The sequence below is a fragment of the Physeter macrocephalus genome, chromosome 11 (assembly GCF_002837175.3).
Source record: "Physeter macrocephalus isolate SW-GA chromosome 11, ASM283717v5, whole genome shotgun sequence".
NCBI classification, from domain to species: domain Eukaryota; kingdom Metazoa; phylum Chordata; class Mammalia; order Artiodactyla; family Physeteridae; genus Physeter; species Physeter macrocephalus.
In genome coordinates, this window is record NC_041224.1 from 58,297,317 (window position 1) to 58,318,904 (window position 21,588).

At 34.1% G+C, this 21,588-nt stretch overlaps 1 protein-coding gene across 7 annotated transcripts in view; it reads right to left on the minus strand.

Annotated features, from left to right (window-relative positions):
- The window catches only part of DENND4A (DENN domain containing 4A), a 146,384-nt gene that overhangs the window by 62,835 nt on the left and 61,961 nt on the right, over positions 1-21,588 (minus strand). For all 7 annotated transcript variants that reach the window (XR_008618573.1, XM_028494973.2, XM_024128847.3 and 4 more), the window contains 8 exons: positions 17,356-17,425; positions 15,630-15,799; positions 14,566-14,807; positions 10,795-10,861; positions 9,349-9,407; positions 6,857-7,001; positions 6,418-6,593; positions 2,143-2,243 (listed from right to left, as the gene is read on the minus strand). Coding sequence is in view for 6 of the 7 variants with exons in the window: in XM_028494973.2 (XP_028350774.1) it covers positions 2,143-2,243; positions 6,418-6,593; positions 6,857-7,001; positions 9,349-9,407; positions 10,795-10,861; positions 14,566-14,807; positions 15,630-15,799; positions 17,356-17,425 (1,030 nt within the window). In the remaining variant the exon portion in view is untranslated. The remainder of the gene's footprint in view (positions 1-2,142; positions 2,244-6,417; positions 6,594-6,856; positions 7,002-9,348; positions 9,408-10,794; positions 10,862-14,565; positions 14,808-15,629; positions 15,800-17,355; positions 17,426-21,588) is intronic.

Consider the following 21,588-nt stretch of genomic DNA (forward strand, 5'->3'; position numbering starts at 1 on the left):
ACAGTGTTAATGTTTTCCCCAGAACTGTCAAAATTAATGTTCATAATGGTATCAATTATAAATCCATTGCACATGTAATTCAAGTCATTATGCTGCATACCTTAAACTTGTACAGTCCTGTATGTCAATTATATCTCAATAAAACTGAAAGAAAAATAATAAATGTATTGTGTTTTCAAAAGGGCTCAAGCTACTTCAACCCTTTGTTTACATAACTTCTTAATATATAACCCTAGCAAAACTTGAATTTGGTCTGAGGATAAGGATGGTAGTAATGCTCAATGTTAACTTCCTGATTTTCATGGTTACAGCATACTGTAGTGATACAGAACGTACTTGTTGGTAGGAAATACACTCCATTTGGAGATGATGGGGACATCTATTCTCAAAAGGTCACAGAAACAAAGTTTGTGATTGCCTCAAAATTTTAAAACTTCTTAAAATATGAGGAACAATAAATCATCTTAAGGAGGTTTTTTTGGAGTTCTTATTGTTTAAAAAAGTAAAAGTACGTGGGCACTGGAATGGAAGGCCTAGGTTTTAATCCTAGCTTCATCCTATTAACTGTATGATCTCTGACAAGCTACCTCCCTCAAACTTAGTATCTTCACAGTTGTAAAGACAAAAGAATGTATGTGAAAGTGCTCTGAAGCTGTAAAGTGATATATAATCCTGAATAACAATATCAGTATTGTTTAAACCTGTAATTTTAAGCTGTAAGATTCTGCCCTTCAGTAGAGCTAGATGGGTTATTTCACTTATTTTAATAATACTTAAATATTGCTACAAAAGCTGCTGGACTTCTCAGCTATTCAAAAGAAGCACATGAATTTTAGTCTGTCATGCAGAGTGAAGTAAGTCAGAAGGAGAAAAACAAATACTGTATGCTAACACATATATATAGAATCTAAGAAAAAAAAATGTCATGAAGAGACTAGGGGTAGGACGGGAATAAAACACAGACCTACTAGAGCATGGACTTGAGGATATGGGGAGGGGGAAGGGTAAGCTGTGACGAAGTGAGAGACCTACTAGAGCATGGACTTGAGGATATGGGGAGGGGGAAGGGTAAGCTGTGACGAAGTGAGAGACCTACTAGAGCATGGACTTGAGGATATGGGGAGGGGGAAGGGTAAGCTGTGACGAAGAATTATATTCCAATAAAGATGTTAAAAAAAAAAAGAAGAGAAAAACAAAAACAAAAGAAGCACATGAATTTTAGAAAGCAATTAACTAAGTAGCTTAAATAAAATTCCATACATAATTTATTTGTTCCATAGTATAAAATTTGTTCCATTTGATGTCATTTTTTCATATCCCAATACTTATGAGCCACTTCCGAATTATCTACTTGCTATAAGGTTTACTTTGTAAACACTGTCCTTTTCCATGTCTCTTTCCAACTATTCTATAGGCACCCTTGAACCCTCGAGGATGTAGGCCACCTCCCATGTTTATATTTCACCTAATACATAAATGAGAACCTCAAATATTGCTGCACCATTACTGACCATTTTTTATACAATAATTATTAAATTATGAACCCTGAATGGACTGTTGGTATAAAATACCAAGAGGATTAGATAAATGAAGGCTTAATTCCTCTTATTGGTAATTCTAAATCACTATCAAGATACTCTTATTGTAAGCTTTGAACTGAAATTCTCCATATCCTAATCAATTTTCACTTTAATTTCCAAATGCTTTTGGCAAGCTTCTATTTTCAAATTATTTGAGGTAAGCACAGTATTAAGATCTACTGAAGGTGAAAAGCACATGACCTTGCTCTCAACCCACAAAAATCATCAGCATTTTCTAATGTAATTTAAACCATCTGTCTTAGATTTTCAAAACTTTCTATTCTATGTATAAAGAAAATATACAAGTAGAAACCAGTATTTTTTTCCATAGTATTTGAAAATAATCACCTTTATCTCTTTTTGAATTTTATTATGATGTAAAATATAAACTTTGTAAATCTCCCATTCAGCTTCTAAAAAATTTTGCTTTAATGCTCATTTGCCTTTAAGATTGTAAAAACACTTTCCTTTAGGTAAACACCATCCTTTTACAAGTAAGGCAAAGTTGCTGGAGTCCTTTCTTCAGATTAAATTACTTCCTTTAATTAAATTATACACTTACATTTTGCCAACTGCTGGTGCAAATTATTCAGTGTGTTCATCAGATTTTTACATGGTTTCTTTGGAAGTACCTTCCAGGCTACATTTTTCTTGTCACCAGTTCTGAGATTAAATGACAACAATAATATATTTGTCAGATTAACTTGGGGTGGGACAGGGGTGGGTATATATCTGTTATTTATAAAAAGGGGAAAAGAGAAAACACATTGAACAAAAATAAAATATACAAATTATTCTACTTAACAGAAGAAAAATACTACAGGGGTAAATTGGAGTATTTAATACTTAAAAATTAATTTATATGAGTAGAACCCTGTATTAAATACAGCTCAAAACTTTACACTTATGTTTATACTAAGTCAATTCCACTTGCTTTGGAATCATGCAAATCACTACAAAACTTAATGTGGTGGTCATTACTCTTAATCTCATCTAAGAGTCTTTAGACACCTAAATATTGGGAAAATCCTACTATTAGGAGATTTTCTTATATACTCTAAGACAAAGCACTGTAGAAAACTTTCAATGAACTTATGATCCATAAAGCTTATCAAAATACTTCAGTATATCCAAATATTTAGTTTCCTAAAAATATAAGTAAAATTTAGCTTTGTTTCTTTCAGAAAAGAAATAATCTATAATATTAGATTATATGGGCTTCCCTGGTGGCACAGTGGTTAAGAATCCGCCTGCCAATGCAGGGGACACGGGTTCGAGCCCTGGTCTGGGAAGATCCCACATGCCGCGGAGCAACTAAGCCCATGTGCCACAACTACTGAAGCCTGCACGTCACAGCTACTGAAGCCCGCGCGCCTAGAGCCCGTGCTCCACAACAAGAGAAGCCACTGCAATGAGAAGCCCACGCACTGTGACGAAGAGTAGCCCCCGCTCGCTGCAACTAGCGAAAGCCTGTGTGCAGCAATGAAGACCCAACACAGCCAAAAATAATAAATAAATAAATAAATAAATAAATAAATATTAGATTATTTGAATAAAGTATAACACTCCAAAAATACTTTTATAACTATAAAAGAGGACATCAGCTTGACAATGATATCTTTGTTTCTAGATGAACTCCTATAATCTCCTTTATACAACCTTTACAACACAGTTAATCCTTTTTTAAAAAAAATTTATTTTATTTATTTTTATTTTTGGCTGCGTTGGGTCTTTGTTGCTGTGTGTGGGCTTTCTCTAGTTGCGGCGAGCAGGGGCCACTCTTTGTTGCAGTGCGCGGGCCTCTCATCACAATGGCTTCTCTTGTTGCGGAGCACGGGCTCTAGGCACACGGGCTTCAGTAGTTGAGGCACGCGGGCTCAGTAGTTGTGGCTTGCGGGCTCTAGACTGCAGGCTCAGTAGTCGTGGCACATGGGTTTAGTTGCTCCGCAGCATGTAGGTTCTTCACGGACCAGGGCTTGAACCCTTGTCCCCTGCATTGGCAGGCAGATTCTTAACCACTGCGCCACCTGGGAAGCCCATAATCTTTAAACTATATATGGAGTAGGAGAAGAAAAGAGCATGGTGATAAAACATGATAAAGCTTTTGGACTTAACTATAGCTTTGTTGATTCCACTCTCTATTTATTAAATCTTTTTTCTATTTCAAAAGCAATAAATACTCATTTTAGGAAACTTGAAAAATGCAGAGAAAAAGGAGAAGAAAAGTAAATCACTTATGTTCTAACCACCAAAGACAACATCATAGCACCAGTGTGAAATGGAATTGCTGAACTTTTTTTTTTAATGTTCCCTAAACTTCCCACAGAACAAAAAGGGCAAATATTACTTTGACAGAAAAGAGTGGATGGGAAAGCTTAAGCTGACAAAGAAGAACTGTCTTGGAATCTACCCTATCCTTCCACAATGATAATAAAATACAGATAGGGCAGGGTCAAACTGCAGATGTCCTGCTGTGAGATTTTATTTCATCTATAATGTGACCAGGACTATGGAACCCTGTATTAAAGTGAGAACACAATGTAAAAACACTTTGGACATTATTTTCTTGCTAAAACTTTAAAACACAGCACTCCTACTGTGCCTTAGCATTCACTGTGTGTGTGCCTGCCTTGCTAACTAGATTATTAGCAAGTTAAGAGAAAGGAGTGTATCTGGTTTGTCTTTTTATTCCCAGTGCCTAGCCAAAAAAAAAAAAAAAAAAAGGCACTCAAGAGATGTCTGTAGCATAAGTGAATGAACAGTATTTTGGTATCATTTCATCAAATTACTATTATTTACTCAAATAATTTCCTCCTCTTGCCCTTGATATCATCACTTTAAAACTTGGCTCGGGAGAAGAGTTTTATCGAGGGACTTCCCTGGTGACGCAGTGGTTAAGAATCCACCTGCCAATGCAGGGGACACGGGTTCGAGCCCTGGTCCAGGAAGATTCCACATGCCGCTGAGCAACTAAACCCGTGTGCCATGACTACTGAGCCTGCACTCTAGAGCCCATGAGCCACAACTGCTGAGCCCATGTGCCACAACTACTGAGCCCAAGCACCTAGAGCCCGTGCTCTGCAACAAGAGAAGCCACCACAATGAGAAGCCCGTGAACCGCAACAAAGAGTGGCCCCCACTTGCCGCAACTAGAGAATGCCTGCACGCAGCAACGAAGACCCAACACAGCCAAAAATAAATATATTAAAAAAAAAAAAAAAGGAATTTTATCTAGTACCTGAGTTTGGACCTATGACAGCCTTCTGCATTTTTATTCATAGTGAGTTCCATTTATAGGATTACTATTGCATAAGTAGTTAGCCAGTAATTAGTGGCAGAAATAATAGTTATGGAGTCAGACAATGATAGTTTCAAAATCAGCTCTGGCAGTATTAAGTTATGTGCCTTTTTATAAATTACTTAAAAATCTAAGCTTTGGTTTTCTTATCTGTCTGTTAGACTGGTTAGTAAAAACTACCTCACAAAATATAGAGAATAATATGAGATACCTTAGGCTATGCATACAGCTTTATGCCTAGTACATATGAGATATTAATTTCCCTTTCTTCAGAAATTTCTTGACATTCATAATATATTCCTTATTATATGTATTTATGAGTCAGAGAAGGGAAAAGGAAACCACAAATTTCATACTCAGATTTTTCTTTCAAATTTCAGGTTGAGGCTCCAGAAATTCAGGATGAAGGAAAGTAGAAAGCTATTAATTCACTAGTTTAGTCTTCCCATAGGTTTGGAAAGGCAATAAAACCAAGAAGGAAGACCACTGATGAGTGCAAACAAATCATGTTTCTTTGATTCTTTAACTCATTAGTGATCAAAACAAAGTTAAAATAATAAGAAAAAAATTCTTTTAACAAATTGAGGAAAAGTATAAAAGTATAAAAAGAGAGAAAATGTATATACTTATTTACCACCCTGAATTTCAATTTTTAAAAACATTATGTCATGTAACATTAACAACTGGCCAAAAAAAAAAGAGATACTACTTTAATATTTGAAGAATTAAATATTTCTGGTAAAGTATGAAATGTTCATGGTAAAGAATCTTTGACGCTATTTATCCCATATATAAAATGGCTTTAATGCACGAAGTACATCCCATATTTTCTTGGTTAGGCTTTTGAAAGCATACATGCCTTATAAAAGAAAATTATTTTTTGCTAAACTTTTCTAATGGTTTAGGCAGTTGAGGTTTTGACATATAACAATACTAGAATTAATGTAAGATTTCAGAATTAAAAGGCTTTAATATGAAACATGCTTATTTAAAAATGAAGAAAAACCTATCTCACAAATACGTACTTAAATTGTAAAAGGTATACTAGCTTTTGGGCTTTACTAATAGGGTAACTTGCAGTTATTTTAAGTATGTCCTGTGGATGCAACGTGGTATTGCATCAATTTCCTCTTCCCTGAAGAGCTTAAGTATGATTAAACTGAAAATAAACAATACAAAACTCTGAATTATAAAAAAGCTGTTAAGTATACAGCTCCAGTAGCTTAGCTACAACTTAAATATTATTCCAATATATATAGAGAAAATTATAAAATCCTTACATTTCTGACATAAATTTCTAAGTAAGTGTAAGATTATATTTCTCAAATATTGAAAGAGCTGAGGATTAAAACCTTCTCTAATACACTAAACCTATCCCATCAAAGTATAGTAAGAACTGATTCAAAGATGGTAAAAACCCCAAATATAAAAACAACATAGCTCAAAAGAATTCTAGTTATCATTCATAAAATATACATTTACATACATACACTACAAAGTTGTAAATTACTGGAAGTAGAATCATTAAAACGAACTTACTGAGAAATTGTGTTGGTATCTAGGTCAACACAACTGACATCTGGTGGAGGGTCATAGAGATCAAAGTATCTTGAATCAATTCCTACTATGAATGGACATGGTGCACTCAAGACATCTGCTAAAGCCAGTGGGCAGAGAGGAACATAGGGGCATGGCCAGTGGAAAGGGAAAATCATCTTGGATAAATAAAAGATAAGAGAATATTTAGCTGTATGTGACATTGAAGCATAATTCATCAGCACACACAAAAAACTGTCTTTTAAATATTTATACCGAAAGTAGTATAATGCTTGTTAAATAATTACAACTAGTGTTAATGGCCAGAAAATTGAAATTCATTACACTCTGAATTTTAGTTAAGCATTAAAACAGCTTTAAATTATATGAATAATTAGGTTTAAAATGAAACTGAACGCCAATAAGAAACTGTGATACTCACAGACACTAATGCTTCTGTCACACTAGTAAGCACTGAAGGCCGTAAGGAATGAATAAGAATCTTATGTTCTGTTACTGCAAACACCAGCAGTGTCACAGCATTTTCAGGGCCTAAATTCTGAAGTAGTGTTGAAAACTTGCCACCACTATAAATCCAAACAAAAATATATAATTAAAAAAACAGAGATCAAACACCTCATTATCCAAAATAAGTTTTAAAAGTTCATGATTAGGGTAGGATTATAGTTCATATTACATATTTAACTTTAAACATGACTGTTGCTCTTACGTAGGGAAAACACTGCATCAGAAACACACTATGAAAATAATGAAGTTTTATGAGGTTCTGAAATCATTCGATTCTTCTGTGTTGTATTAAATATGGAAAATGAAAAGTCATCTTCATTTTATATAAAAAGATCTGCCACGTAGATAATGTTCAAATAAAGAATTCAATGTATAAGAAGGGTGCTTTGGTTGAAAGCAATCGTTTAATGCAAATTTTTTTTCTTTTTTTTTTTTTTTAACATGGCTCATCTTCCTCTGTAATTATCAGAAAACGTACGTGACTTACAGGCCCAACTTCCTTAAGGTAAATACACATCTCAAAATTTGGATTTACAAACAGCTAGATTATCTTTACTATTGTAATGATAATATTAATTAAGAGCTACTAAGTGATGATACACACAAAGCAAATTAATAATCAAAACTTAGACAATGTACATGGTAACAAAATACTGCATTAACAAAGTAAATGATTCTGGGCTTCCCTGGTGGCACAGTGGTTAAGAATCCGCCTGCCAATGCAGGGGACATGGGTTCAGGCCCTGCTGCGGGAAGATCCCACATGCTGTGGAGCAACTAAGCCCGTGTGCCACAACTACTGAGCCTGCATGCTAGAGCCCACGAGCCACAATACTGAGCCCAAGTGCCACAACTACTGAAGCCTGCTCGCCTAGAGCCTGTGCTCTGCAACAAGAGAAGCTACCCAATGAGAAGCCCGTGCACCGCAATGAAGAGTAGCCCCCGCCCACCGCAACTAGAGAAAAGCCTGCGCGCAGCAACAAAGACCAAACGCAGCCAAAAATAAAAAAATAAATTTTTTTAAAAATTAAAAAAAAAAAGTAAATGATTCAGTAAGCTAACCAGTATTTCATCTTTATAATGTTAAATAACTGACTTCACTGAATTAACTTTTTAAAAAATAAACCAAAACTAATAAAGTCTCTTGGAGAAATGAACACATATGCCCACAAAAAACTTGTGCATGTTCATAGCAGCATTATTTATAGTAGTCCAAAAGTAGAAACAACCCAAATGTCTGTCAACTGATAAATGGATAATTAAAATGTGGTATAGCCATACACTGAAATATCTTTTGGAAATAAAAAGGAATGAAGAACTGATACATGCTATAACATGGATAAACACTGGAAACATGCTAAGTGAAAGAAGCCAAACACAAAAGGCCACATTTTATATGATTCCATTTATATGAAATGTCCAGGACAGGCAAATCTGAAGCGAAAGAAGCAGATCAGCAGTTGCCTAGGGCTGGGAAGGGGGCCTGTGTGTGTTTGTATATATAGGGATGGGAGGGGTAAGGGAAGGTAACTGCTAAAGGGTACAGGGTTTTTTTTGGAGCTATGAAAATGTTCTAAAATTGATTATAGTGATAGTTGCAGAACTCTGTGAATGTAATCATTGAATTGTACAATTTAACTGGGTGAATTGTATGGTATGTGAATTATATATCAATAAAGCCATTACCAAAAAATAAAAAAAGGCTCTTGGGTAATGTAGAATTGTTTTAAAGTAGTCTCAGTCAGTATTTCTAATTTATTCTCAGCTCAAACAAAGGTTAAGAAAACACTGGTCACTCTGGGCCAAGACCTGGTGATGAAATAATCTGCAATTCTTACAAAATTAATGTCAAAGATGGCAGCTGGTCTCCCTTAGGTATGTGCTACAAAATAACTTAATTATATTGTAACTATTTCCCTGCTAGAAAAATTACACAGCTAATTAAATGTCAAGAAATGATACTTTAGAAAAAACATATTTCATAATCTCTCTGAACTTTTAAGGTGATGAAATACATTATTCTATTCCATGGGCTAGTATTTATAAGTAACTTTTTATTTGGGGGTTAAATTTAAAATTAATTGCAGTTGAATGTTCTTCAGGGGATATTTAAAGCTAAAAAAAATTGTTTTCATAATCTACAGACATATATATGTATTTATGTAGTTGTATGTACTTAATCAAAATAAATGGATACACAAAATACCAAACACTATTGAAAAAGTTTTCCTGTGTTCTTTAAGACCTTTAACCTCACTGTTAAGTAAAAGAAATTTAGGTAAGAAACAATTAAATGAGAAGTATTTCCATCGACATTTGCAATTTTCCCTAGGAAAGAGAGAAAATACTTGAATGTTACTTTAGCTCACACTACATTTAGAGAAACACAAATGAAGTTTTACTTGCCTTAGTGGAAGAGGTGAAGAAACAGGCTGACTGAGAATCAGATTATCATGTGGTGATAACTGAAAATAGATTTAAAATAAAGTATTTGAAATATAAAGATGAACTTTAAAACACCACCTTCCAGAAAAAAACATATATATATAGATGATGCCCATAAAGTTTCAATATCCCCATTCACCAGTATAGGAACCGTCTATATCACTAAGATCCTGAAAAATATGTCCTGATGACTGACCTAACTACTAACTCTTCTTACTCTGAATCCTATCTCTCTTCTTCTGTTTCTCAACATTTCCCTGATGCCATTTAACAAATCTGTATCGAAAGACTAAACTATTCATTTAATACGGTAAAACCAGAGTTAGCAAACCTATGGCCTCAAGGCAAATCCACAGGCCACCTGCTTTTATAAATAAAGTCTTATTAAAACAAAGCCATGCACATTTGTTTACTGTTACCTATAGGTGCATTTGTGCAATGAAAGCAGAGCTGAGTAGTTTCCAGAGAGACAGTATGGCCTTTACTGTAAAGACTGAAACACTGTCTCGGCCTCAACATAAAAAGCTTGCCAACTTCTGCTATAAAACATATCTTTCATGTGTATTCAAACTGAGTGTGCTATATGTATTCTGGCACTAAATAACAAGAAGTAATTTGGGATGATATGTAGATATACAGACTACTTATAAAGCTTATCAAAATGATATTTTTCTAGACATTTTATCTGTATCAACATATTAATGCAATTAATTTAATCTACAATTAAAATTTTATGCAGATTTATACAAATTTGCAAATATCTATTTATAAATGATTTCTAATTTTGAATGATACTCCATTAAGGGCTGTGATAAATACAAGGCACATATAGTGATAATACATGAAATATTTTCTCAAAATCACTTCAAAAATCGTGATTAAATAGAATTCAAAAGACAACTTACATTTAAAGAGCATAGACAAAAAAGAAATGTAAACAAAAGACAAAAGATAAAGTCAACAGGGAAAAGAGATGGGGAAAATATGTTCACTTTGAACTTCCTCCTCTCACAAAGATATGAGCAATTCTTCCTGCAATATATGAAAACACACAGCTTTTTCTTTTATCTCTTCTAATATATTGAACTTAGGGAATAAGTGCCAAAGGCACAAATGTTCAAATACCAAGAATAAACTTAGGGAAAGCAGTCCCTTTTTACGTGTTCAAAACATCTACTGCTGTCTACTTCTTTAACTCTGCAATGCTTTATCTAAGAGGAAACATTAGATGTCTGTCTGGGAGGCAGTTAATAAAACCATAAGGGTCCAAACTCCAACGTAAAACAGTATCTGGTTCTCTTTTGATTTCATTTGATTTTTTTACCCATATAAAATTGTTATTCTTATGGTACATTTTGACAGAGTCAATAATTATTTAACAGAGCACTTACATCATGAAAATCTTACCTGAACTAAAATCCGTGGTCTCTGAGGAGATGGAAAAGGAACTTTATGCATAAAATGAGAAATATGCCTTAAAAACAAACAAACAAACACTTGATTGATTCCAAAGTGAATACCATATGCTATAAAGGTCAACATGTCACCACAAGTCCAGGTTGAGTCAAAAGCTCTGTGTACCTATAATTTCGAAATCCCTGCTACTACAAAAGCAAGTGAACAAACAACAACCAAAAATCATTTGTCCCAGGAAAGTTGCTTCTATCTAAACCCACCCACAAACTTTTCATATTAATACTTTCTCATATTCAATAACGTTTGTGTTATTAATTGCTCTATAAAGCCACTGTAACTTCTACCTCTCCCTAAGAAGATAACAAACAACGTATCAGAGATGTGGACATTACCAAAGAAGCTAATTCTTGCATATACTTTTTAGTCAATTGCTCATATTTTAAAAATGAAGCAACCACTGAGTACTACAGAAAAATGAAAGAGTTTAACTGTTTCTAAAACATGAACAATATACTTCCTATTAACAATAGGTTAAAAATTCTATTACTGATTTTTGGTTTTTTTCCCCAGAAGAGAACAGATAAAAAGCTAGATTGATGGGTTTTGTTTTGAACACCATGGAAAAGAAAAAAGGCAACAATACTGAACAATCCTTTTTTAAGGAATGAGTTATTTCTCTATTACTTTTAAACTATTTCCAAATCATCTTGGTTTCAGAACTGAGATAATTTCAACTGGATACAAAACATCAGAAGAGAAAATTATTAATTTTTTACACACATGTTTTGACTGCCTGCTATATATAAGATACTGCCAGACATGTTGGGAATTATTTTTTAAAAAGCCATATACTACCAGTTTCTACTTTTAAGATACTCACAATCTAAGAACAAAAAGATAAGGGGAATGAGTTCCAGAGGACACATATCTGCTTGCATTATGTGAAGTAGTCAGAATAGCAGAAAACTAAGTGTGATCCATGAATACCTAAAGATTCCCAAGACCCATTCTGGGAGAATCTGCAGGATCAAAGCTACTTTTTAAAGACACTGTTTGCCATTTTCACTGTGTTGATATTTGCACTGATGGTGCAAAAACATTGTGGATAAAACTGCTGCCCCTTACTATGAATCAAGGGAGTGGCACTGAACTGTAGCTGTTGTATTCAGTTTCACTTAAGAATGTCTCGGATGAAGCAGTAAATACTATTAATTTTATTAAATTTTGACTCTGCAGTGTACACTTATAAATAATCTGTGTGATGAAAGGGGAATAATGCATAAAGCACTTCTGCTGCATACAGGAGTACAATGTTTGTCTTGAGGAAGAGCACTTGTGTGACTGAGTTGTGAGTGAATTAGCTGTTTTTGTTTTGCTGTGTTTCCAAAGAATGCCATTTTTCCTTGAAAGAACAAAAGACATATTAACGTTATCCAATGTGGGTATTCAGTAGATATTTTCTACATTAAAATGAACAAAGTGAGGCTACTGCTTCAAGAAAAATAACTTACAGTACTTGGTGCCAATAATTAAATTCAAGCTTTCCAAAAAAGAAATGTAGAACTGTCACATGCTACAATATGGATGAACCTTGGAAACATTACGAAAAGATGAAAGGATCCAGTCAAAGAAGACCACATAAGTTGCTTAGAGCTGAGTGGATGAGCGGGGAATGGGGCAAGACACCTAATGCGCATGGGGTTTCTTTTAGGGGATGAAAATGTTCTAAAATTAGATTTTGGTAATGGTTGTACACCCTGTGAATGCATGTTTTTTAAAAACATTGAATTGTATACTAACTTAAATGAGTGAACTGTGTGATATGTGAATTATATTTCAATAAAGCTGTTTTTAAAAAGCCAAGGGAGAAATCAAAATGGAATACTAAAACCTTTTTCTCAGTTAACCCCAAAGGAGGAACAAACAAACAAATAAGTAAATAAATTCAAGCTTTCAAGTGAAAATTAGAATCTTGCTACCATTAACTTGACAATTTCTCAATACTCAAAAATTTTTCTGAGGTAGGTGGTTATTTTCACAAATCTGATTTTTAAATTTTGATAACGAGATGTATCTATGTTAACTCAGTGAACCAGTATTTTCCAAATGACCAATGTACGATGCTACAAAATCACACATGTATAAAAGTTCCACTCAAAGAGACAGACCAATAGATTTTACTGTAACAGAGAAAGTTCATCACTAAAGTTTTAGATTCCACATTGACAGTAACCTATAATAAACTATACTTGTCAAGTTTTGGTGCACTGTCAAAAAAGAAAATCCACAATTTTCTGAAGAGACTATTCAAATGCCCTCCCTTTTCCACATACATATTTGTGTGAGGCCACGTTTTTTTCATTACGTCAACCAAAACAACATATTGCAACAGACTGAAAGCACAAGCATATATGAGAACCTAGCTATGGGACTTCCCTGGCAGTCCAGTGGTTAAGACTCTGTGCTCCCAATACAGGGGGCATGGGTTCCATGCCTGGTTGGGGAACTAAGATCCCGCATGCCGCATGGTCAAAAAAAAATTAAAAATAAGATAAAATGAGAACCTAGTTATGTTCAATTAAGCCAGACATTAGAGATTTACAAAAAATGTAAAACAGTCACTCTTCCTAATTTTTTTGTTTTAGGAAATGGTTATTTAAAAAAGAAAAAAGATATTTATGATAACATGCAACAGGTTTATCATTTTTAAAAATAAATTAATAAATATTTTTGAAGTTCTCCGTTTTAATTTCTAATGTAGTAAATATTAATAGATATAACACATTAAAAAAAGCTCTTTGGGGGGGGGTCTTCATTTTTAAGAGTATAAAGTGGTCCTGAGACCAAAAAATTTGAGAACTGGTGGATTAGAATACTGAGATGTGGGCAGAAAACTGCAAGGAAAAATTATAAAGTAATATTTTACATTGAATGTTCTTATAATAATTCTATCACTTTCAACTGTCATTAGAATCACAGAATTCTGCTTAAGAACACAAAAGAGCTTAAGTGATAGATGATATAAAATAAACAATAGTCAAATAAACAGTGGTGATGTTTAGATCTCATTTGTGTCAAACCTTACTACATTAAAGATTATTCAGTTTTAGTGATCTTAAAGTAAATCACAAAAATTTTAAAAAGAATAAAAAATACGTTTATCTAATTTTTCCTTTAAATTCATGATATCTAAAAATAGTAAGGAATATTTTAAAGGTTCATATAAACCCAAATTACATGTAAAATAAGAATTAACAAAACCTGTAAAAAAAAAAACGCTAATTAGGATCTCCAAACTTCACAAGAGTATCAATAAGATGAAACAGGGCTTCCCTGGTGGCGCAGTGGTTGAGAGTCCACCTGCCGATGCAGGGGACACAGGGTCGTGCCCCGGTCTGGGAAGATCCCACATGCCGCGGAGCGGCTAGACCCGTGAGCCATGGCCTCTGAGCCTGCGCCTCCGGAGCCTGTGCTCCGCAACGGGAGAGGCCACAACAGTGAGAGGCCCGCGTAACGCAAAAAAAAAAAAAAAAAAAAAAAAAAAAAAGATGAAACATTTATTTCATTTTGTTAGAGATAAAATTATCCAAAATAACAAAACTGTAGGTATAATAGAGAAATATTTCCTGACTAAATCAACCAAACTTTTTTTCTCCTGAAAAATCTAGCTTCCAAATAAAATTTACTCAATTACCAGTACAAATACACCACACATAATGGAAAGAGCTGCCAAATTTTGAACCAAGAAGGCTTCTAACTTACTTCTCAATTGGAAGGACATGAGGTCCAGAGATGGAATAACGATACAGAAAAGTCAGAAACTTCCTGAATGCATCAAAAAAAGGCCAGTGAGAGAGAAGACAGATGCATTTACTAGTGTGAATTGTCCTGGAACTATCAGACTTCTCATCTGCTGATGATGCTAAACCCAAAAGAAATCTCTGTTTTTCTGTGAGATTCTCTTCAGAGTATGGTTCATAAAACTGAATAGCAGCACCATAGACCTGGAAAACAAGTAATATATTTGATAAATATGCCTTATATCATTTATTCCAATCACATCATTAGTTAAATATTTAATGGATGAGCTATTAGGAGCCATTATGTGCCTATGAGCCAAGCAAGGTGCCAGGTACCAGAAACCCAGTGGTGAAGAGATATCACTCTTGCTTTCTTGAAGTACGTTAAAACATCGATGACAACAACAACAAAACTACACAGCCCAACTCTCATGTCTTCTTATTATTGGGGGAAAAAAGGTGTTTTAATTAAATTGCATTTGCTTTATAAAGAGTAAAAGCAATTGTATCAATATTCTCTATAAGAAAATAATTGAAAATAATTATTTAATAGAGAGTGGGACAGAATTTTAGATAAGGAAATACAAATTCCAACTTCAGACAATTCACTGAATTTCTCTAGACCTCAATTTCCCAATATATAAAACGAAGGTGTTAGACTAGATGATTTCCAAAGTCCATTCCAACAATATAACAGTTTATGATTCTAAATAACACTGCATATTTAATAATGTTTTTAGTATTACTTTAAAGTTTCTGTAACACAGAAAACGAAGCAATGAAGGATCATCATTTGATGATGAAAAAAAATCTTTCACTATATTCACAAAAAAAGCACTTGGGTATATGGGACAGAATGAAATTCTCTTTTCCTATGTCTCTGGATATAGTTATTTTAACAAAGTGGAAGAGGTGCACGTAACAGATTCAATTTAACCAGTTATTTTTTCTATTGTTCCTGTATAAAATTTAAGACTTGAAAATGTACAAGAAATTTGCAGATATCATTTGTTAAACATATAGTACCTTTTCAGCTGAGGCTCCAGTTAACACAAATGTAGAAAATACAGGGAGAGGGTATTTGCTATTTGGTGGCCAACATTCAATAGTTGCACCCATTGGTAAACAAAATAGGGGAACAGATTCTGGGAGTGAGAACGACTCATAATCTTCTTGAGGGTACCTACAAATTAGACCTATAAAAACAATAATAAATATTAGCTCATCAGGTCTTGAATTTAGGGGCTCATAATTTGAATGATGCTAAAATGCTTTATTATTTAACACTTTTGGAAGACCAAAACATTACATATAGGTTCACCAAGTAACTCTGAATACTTTAGTAGGATTCATATAGATTTTAATCCTCAAACTATTCATATTAACTATGTAATATTTATCAAGCTTCATCCACAAACGCTAGTAAGGTAAACAAGAAAAGATTATTCTAAAGAAACGTACACAAATATAAACACACTCCTAAAAATTCATTTTGTGGTCACACTGCCTTAAAGCATATGAACATACTATTTTTTTTGAAATGTTCAAATGCATATATCCACTTCACTAGCTTTCAATAACTTTCCCTTAGGTTTTTTTTGACACATTAAAATAGATATTCTATAGGACTATATATATAACTTCTAGGACAAATACAAGAAAAATACACAAAAAAATAGAAGTCACATATTTACAATGTCTTTAAAATAGTATCAGCTTAACCCCAGCTTCTGAATAATCCCAGATTATATGAAAATAGAGTTTCAAGTGCCATATTATTTCATGTTAAATAGACTAGTCTAGAGAGTAGTCCAGGTATCTTCTACTTAACAAACCCTCGGAGCAGATGCTTGTCCTGGATTTTGTGGGACTAGAAACAGAAAATAGGTTCCCTGACCTTGAACCCTTAAAGTCAAGTGGAAACCATCACCAGACATGATGTTAAATACAAAATGATAAACTAAGAATATGAGTGGTTGGCCTGCCACACTAATATCTGTTTAACTTTGGACAAATCATGTACCTATAGGTCTCTGGTTTTCTCATATATGAAGTGAGATGAAATAGATATAGAGGTCCAAAGCAGTTCTAGAATTCTCTAATTATATGCTAGCCAGCCAGTTAATCCCATGAGGATTTAGTTAACTCTCCATTACTTTCTCAAGTCATGAAGTAACGGTATAGCCTTTAAGTAACTATAGAAATAGTGATGAACTATGGACACCAGAAAATCACAGGTAGAAGAAGGTAGGAGTCTAGGACACTAACATTAAAAATTTATTTTTTAAAAGGTTGAATCTTGTACATAACTTGATATTTTGAGGTTTCTGGCAATTCAACTATGCATTATAAAATTACAAGTTAGTTTACAATATTTCAGATTATTTTGAAATATAATTACATATGAACTATAGATTTGATTAAATTTAATATAAATATTAAGGAAACAATTTAAAAGGACAATAAATACTTTTCCACATTTTCTACTGATTTAAAAACTTAAAGAGAAAGATATCTACTTATTAGTTATTTACTTAAACATAATATTTTAAAAACCTTGCCTTCTTTTAAAATTAATATTCCATTAAGCATCCAATAAAGTATGGATGAAGACAAAACAATCAAAAGACATGGGTTATAGTCCCAGTCCTGACACTAACACATCGTAAGACAGGTTTTGTTTTTTTTTTTTCTTTAATCTTATTGACCCCACAATACATTTATAAAGTATTCTATGAAAAATTATACTTACCAGCTTTGTAAGATATAGTGTTAGTCTTTGCCACCGATTTTTTATAACATAAGTACACTGCTGATCCCCACTGAATTAAAAAAAAAAGGAAATATCATTAAATTGTAAAAGGTAGTAACTTAATAAAATGGAATCTCTTTGATCTCTCTGGTATGTATTTCCTAAGATGTAGTGACAGATTTCTTTCTATTTTCACTTGGTTATTTTGTCAGCATTTTATTGGAGTTATTGCCTAATTTTCTTTCAGAAGTAAAATGTAACATATTTTCTCCTTGCGATAGCAATAACATGAGGATAACGACCCTTTAAAAACAAAACTAAACCACAAAAATTTAGATTTTATTCTAAGTCCAAACTCTGGGCAGAAATGATAAAAAGAAATACCTACTCGTGTATGTAGACCTTTCTTTTGATTCCACAACACCTTTCAGATATTGCCAGATTTTTCTCCAGTTCTTTATACCAAAACTCAAGAGTTGTAATTTGCCATATCCATTTCCTTATTTCCTATTCTTTCATGAATCCATTCCAAACCAGGTTTTAATCCCATCATTTTTTTAAAAGAACACTTTAACGACTTTAATGATGCCAAATATAACAGTTGATTCCTAGTCTTCATCTTTTTCAACCTCTCAGCATATTTTGATACCACTAATGACTCCCTTCCTGAAACATTTTCCTTTCTTGGCTTTTGAGGCATCACACTCTCCTGGGTCCCTCGCCACCAGATCTCTGGCCAGTCCTCAATCTCCCTTGTAGCATCCCCTCTCTTTTCCTGATCATTAAATGTGATCTTTTCTTTACTTTCTCTAAATGATCTCATCTATTTAGTACCACACCTTTAAATAACAGCTACTCTTCAAAGAGTCTCAAATTCCTAGTCCCAGCTACAAATGAGATGAAGAAGACTATGGGTAAAGCAGATTTGGGGGCAAAGAAAAGGAGTTTTAGACATCTTAAGTTTGAAACATCTATTAGACATCCAAGCATAGAGTCAAATGGAGGTAAGGCGAGAAGTCTGAAATGGAGATGTAACTTAGGAGATGTCACCACTTGACATGAGGTGGTGACAGATACATTCACAGAGCACATTTCCTCACCTCCTTCAGGCCTCAACTCAAATGTCACTTTATTAGACAGCCTTCCTTTCATCACCTTATATACAATAACAAGTCTCCCTCTACCCTCCCCAGTCCTACCTACTGCCCCTGTTTTTTTTTTCTTCTTTTTTCCATGCATAGATAGCACTTACCACCACTGGGCATATTGTATATTCTCTAATTTATTATTGCCTCCCACCAGTAGAACATAAGCTCCAGGATGGTAAGGGCTTTGTTTTGTCCACTGCTGTATCTAGCACCCAAAACAGTGCCTATTATGTAGAAATACTTAATAAATACTTGTTAAAGGAATGAATGTGAGGGGATGTGTTTGTGCATACATGATGGAGAGTGCCTGCATGGACCAGTACATGAGGACAGATACTTAGCACTGAGAACAAATATATAAAGAAAATACATTTACTTTAAGAAATACATTTTTTAAATATTAAGAGATTACCATAACAAACACCCATTTACTCACCCCCTAGTTTTAACAAATGTTAACAATGACCTTATTTACTTCTGATATTTTAATTCATAAAGAAACAAAAAAATTACAGATTTAACTAAAACCTCATCTTCCATCCCTTTCTGTCCTTTAGAGATTGAGGCATCACCTTCCATCCTTTTCTGTCCTCTAACTACTAGCCTGAAGCTAGCGCATTTCATTCACATGCATTTTAAAAATTTCTACTATGTAAATATACACATCTTTAAGTACGTATCATTGTTTTGTATGCTTTATAATTTTAAATAAACGGTGATGCGCTGAATATACTCCTTTATGGTTTGCTTTCTCACTCATCAAAATGATTTTGAGAATTAGTTACGTTGATACAGATCTACTTTCTTCATCTGAACCACTGGATAGTATTTCATTAATGAAAGAAACATAGTTTCTTTTATCCATTCCCCTACTGAGGGACATTTAGGTTATTTCCTTTTGGGGGGACTATCATGAACAATGATACAATAAGTTGGCTCATCATCTAGAAATTTTCCACTTTCTTAAACATTTTTAATATGTCCCCAGCAGATTAATATGTTAAATCCTACTTATTTAGGACATTAAGTTATGCTCATTGCTCTGTTGGGATTTTGTTTTTTAATAAACATTTCAATATTTTTGCATCAAAAGAATGGATGTATAAAATTCAAGTGGATATTATGAATGTAGGCAAACTGGACTTTTAGTTTATCTGGTGGGTAAAAAATTTATAAAGGGTCCTGTATTGCAAAGTCTCAACTCCAGTTCCCAATAAGCCAAATTTGTAAAGATAACAAAAAAACCTTCAATAACTTTTGTGATGATAAAAAAGGAAATATATATGACCATGTGGATATGGTAGAAACCGAAAGGAATATCCTAAAATAAAAAACAAAGACTTAAAGTAAAAGTTATAAGGCTCTGGAAGAAAAGAGCCAAGGATACAAGAAGCTTTTTCTAAATTTCTTCTTATACAAAGGTTCAGCAAAAAAGAAAATAGGAAGAGCCATCGTTCTTAAAATACTTTAAACACTTAACCCATAAAATATCCACACTGTGGTTTGCCTCGGCAAAAACCTTTCTTCTGGAATTAGGTGCATGATTTAACTACTTGGTTTGTTAATAACTCCACTTTTCTAAATCAACTTGCTAAATCAAACACTGATATTCCTGAAAAGTTGTAAAACAACAGCCATTTGTAGAGAATGTTTAAAAACTACTCTCAATGAGTTAAAAACAAGAGAAAGTCCCAAAGTAGCCAAAAATTTGTTGTGCGAATCAAAGCACCTGGACTAAATATCCTTCACTACACATTTTTGCAGGTTTGGACCATCCGACCCTCTTAAGCTCTCTTCCAGCTCTAAAATATTACTATTCTATTCTAAATCAATCAAGGCTTATGGTTCAAATGTTAAAAAACTAGTAATTCTTGAAAACTTTTGCCACAAGTTTTCTTTTAAAAAATAAATTTATTATTTATTATTTATTAATTTTGGCTGCATTGGGTCTCTGTTGCTGTGCGCGGGCTTTCCCTAGTTGCTGCAAGCGGGGGCTACTCTTTGTTGCGGTGCTCGGGCTTCTCATTGTGGTGGTTTCTCTTGTTGCGGAGCACGAGTTCTAGGTGCATGGGCTCAGTAGCTGTGGCTTGCGGGCTCTACAGCGCAGGCCCAGTAGTTGTGGCCCACGGGCTTAGCTGTTCTGTAGCCTGTGGGATCTTCCAGACTAGGGCTTGAACCCTCGTCCCCTGCATTGGCAGGCGGATTCTTGACCACTGCATCACCAGGGAAGGCCCCTTGCCTTTTTTTTTTTTTTTAACATCTTTATTGGAGTATAATTGTTTTACAATGGTGTGTTAGTTTCTGCTTTATAACAAAGTGAATCAGTTATACATATACATATATCCCCATATCTCTTCCCTCTTGCATCTCCCTCCCTCCCACCATCCCTATCCCACCCCTCTAGGTGGTCACAAAGCACCAAGCTGATCTCCCTGTGCTATGCGGCTGCTTCCCACTAGCTATCTGTTTTACATTTGGTAGTGTATGTATGTCCATGCCACTCTCTCACTTTGTCCCAGCTTACCCTTCTCCCTCCCCGTATCCTCAAGTCTATTCTCTAGTAGGTCTGTGTCTTTAATCCCACCTTGCCCATAGGTTCTTCATGACGATATTTTTTTAAAAATTCCATATATATGTGTTAGCATACGATATTTGTTTTTCTCTTTCTGACTTACTTCACTCTGTATGACAGACTCTAGGTCCACCCACCTTACTACAAATAACTCAATTTCATTTCTTTTCATGGCTGAGTAATATTCCATTGTAGATATATGCCACATCTTCTTTATCCATTCATCTGTCGATGGACACTTAGGTTGCTTCCATCTCCTGGCTACTGTAAATAGAGCTGCAATGAACACTGTGGTACATGATTCTTTTTGAATTATGGTTTTCTCAGGGTATACACCCAGTAGTGGGATTGCTGGGTCATATGGTAGTTCTATTTTTAGTTTTTAAGGAACCTCCATACTGTTCTCCATAGTGGCTTTATCAATTTATATTCCCACCAACAGTGCAAGAGGGTTCCCTTTCTCCACACCCTCTCCAGCATTTATTGTTTGTAGATTTTTTTGATGATGGCCAT